At 40.5% G+C, this 2,380-nt stretch overlaps 1 protein-coding gene across 1 annotated transcript; it reads right to left on the bottom strand.

Annotated features, from left to right (window-relative positions):
- Nucleotides 1-576: 576 nt before the first annotated feature.
- Nucleotides 577-2,013, bottom strand: LOC129157032 (zinc finger MYM-type protein 1). Its single transcript, XM_054736122.1, has 3 exons — nt 1,826-2,013; nt 1,672-1,743; nt 577-1,529 (listed from the first exon to the last, which is right to left on the bottom strand). The coding sequence occupies exon 3, from the start codon at nt 1,231-1,233 to the stop codon at nt 577-579; it is 657 nt and encodes a 218-aa protein (XP_054592097.1). The 5' UTR covers nt 1,234-1,529; nt 1,672-1,743; nt 1,826-2,013.
- Between the last annotated feature and the right edge of the window lie 367 nt (nt 2,014-2,380).

Raw genomic sequence — 2,380 nt, forward strand, 5'->3', positions numbered from 1 at the left:
CTATTTGTCTTAGGCTGCCTCTTCTCAGTCTTTTCCCAACTTTGATCACACTTTACAGCCATTTCCTCCACCTCCCTCCATACAACCTCAAAAAAGGCCTCACTCCTGTATTTCTGCAACGTGGCCAGTAAGGAATCCACAAGACTGACTGCTGCTGAGAGGTCCAGTGAGGGCGACTGTAGCATGTCTGACAAAAACTTGGACTGACCCAGGACTTTTTTGAACATAACCAAGAGTCCAATAAAGTTAAGATCAATTTGGGCCAGTAAGCCACGAGCATCTACTGCCCGATCACCTTGACTTTCCAGCCCAATTTCTTGCAGTAAACGGCACACTGCTGGGAGTCTGTCAAGCAGGTTGTGACAGGCGGCGTACCTGCAAGCCCACCTAGTGTCACTTAGCTTTGGAAGTTCACGAGGCGGACCGTCATACATTTCTCTCTGACTGCTATGCCATTTTGTGTGCACATATGATCCAGACAAAAAACTATGTAGTTTCTGAAGAAGTGAGAAAAAACAGTCAGCCTCAGAAACAGATTTCACACTATCAACAATCACAAGGTTCAAACAATGAGCATTACAATGCACATAAAATGCATATTTGGCTACACACACCTGAGTGCTTGCCACTCATGACAGTAGCACCATCGTAGCCCTGGCCAACCAGGTTGTTGCGGTATTCTAGTCCATGTTTTTCAAGGCATTTTATGATCAAGTCAGTGAGCCCTGCTGCATCTAGGCTGTCAGCTTTCATGAAGTCAATAAAGCTCTCATGTATGACCCCTCTGTAATAATATCTGATGACCAGTGACACTTGCTCTTTTTTCTGAAGGTCTTTGGCTTCATCAGCTATTATACTGAACACCTCACTCTGTTTAACTTCCCTCACTATTTCCTCTTGAACCATTCCTGCCAGGCATTCCAACATTTCATTTTGAATGGTTTTGCTGGTATATTTGGCATTAGCATGAGCTTTCATGCGCTTCTCTAGAAACGAATCATGCTTAGCTATTTCTTCTAAAATAGCCAAAAAGTTACCTCGGTTACCCGAGTCCTCAGATTCTCTGTGACCCCTCTGGGAAATGTTCTGTGTGGCAGTTAAAAGCAGGACTTCTGCAATAGTTTTAATATATGTCTGATTCTCCTTAATTTTCTTTTCTCTCTCTGTGTTAAAAGACTCTGTCATGCATGATTTTGTTTGAGTGGTCATTTCATGCTGTTTCCATGCAAACATAGCATTTTGGTGGTGGTCTGATTTAGAGTGGTCTTTAAAGCCACCTTCTTTACACAAAGCTTTCTTCCAGTTGGAGAAACCACTTTCTGTTCTGAATACAGAAGACAGGGCATTTGGAAGGGAGAAATGGCGGCAGGCATAACAAAATACAGAGTCTCTACTGATGGAGTACTCCAACCACGTGTATTCTCTGTACCATGACTCGTTGAATGCCCTCTTGCGGTTGCCATGTTGCGTCTTGGGGAAAACCTTAAGGAGAGGCTGCACAGGACCCTCTGCTCTTGACTGGGAAATGTCTGGTGGGAAGTAAATGAAATAAGTCTGAGTCAATTGCTTATATCTCTCAACCTTTAACATTCATGGCATTCAGAATCTGCAAGTGATTGACTGCAAAATTCAATTAAATTTTAAAGAGCCTTTACAAAATGAGAAGCATACCACCAGGTCCTACTGGAACAGAACACTGTTCCGATGTCTGCGCAGGACTCTGTGCATCACACTGGAAGATGTCTGAAAACAGCAAATGAAAAATGATCTAACATAAGCCGAATACATACACAAGCATTTATTACTTTCTAAGATCAATGTTTACCATTTGATCCTGCAGGATTAGCAGTGATTGGTGACTCTGGTGGCCCAGCAGGATGGAAGGTTAAGTCATTAATTTTACTCTGGTTGTCCGAATTGGAGAGAGTCTTGTCCCAGTTTGCAGCTAAAACACAAATATATGTCAAACTCCAGCCAAATCCAGCCAAAACTTTGTTTTCTATGAGACCACATTTTTATTTATTTGAAATTGAAGACTTGAAAGATTGGACTATAAAGATGAGTTGTGGTAGATGTAGACAAAGGAACCAATACAATTTAAATCCATTATGTTAATGTTATAGTAAACCACATCACCATGAAGCGGAAGAATTCAGTAAACATATGTGCCATTAGTACAAGATAACAACATCATTTAACAATTTTGAGATAATGGTGATTTTTTTATTTTTACCTAGAATAATGGCAGGAAAAACTGGACTAACAAAGGAATATCCAAAACACAAAATCTCTTTGGAAAACTTAACCTTGACCTTAATTAATCAACCAATTATAAAATTCAGTGTTTCAAACAAGGACTTTTCCCACAAATTTTACAATA

Source organism: Nothobranchius furzeri, chromosome 10 (assembly GCF_043380555.1).
Source record: "Nothobranchius furzeri strain GRZ-AD chromosome 10, NfurGRZ-RIMD1, whole genome shotgun sequence".
NCBI classification, from domain to species: Eukaryota; Metazoa; Chordata; class Actinopteri; order Cyprinodontiformes; family Nothobranchiidae; genus Nothobranchius; species Nothobranchius furzeri.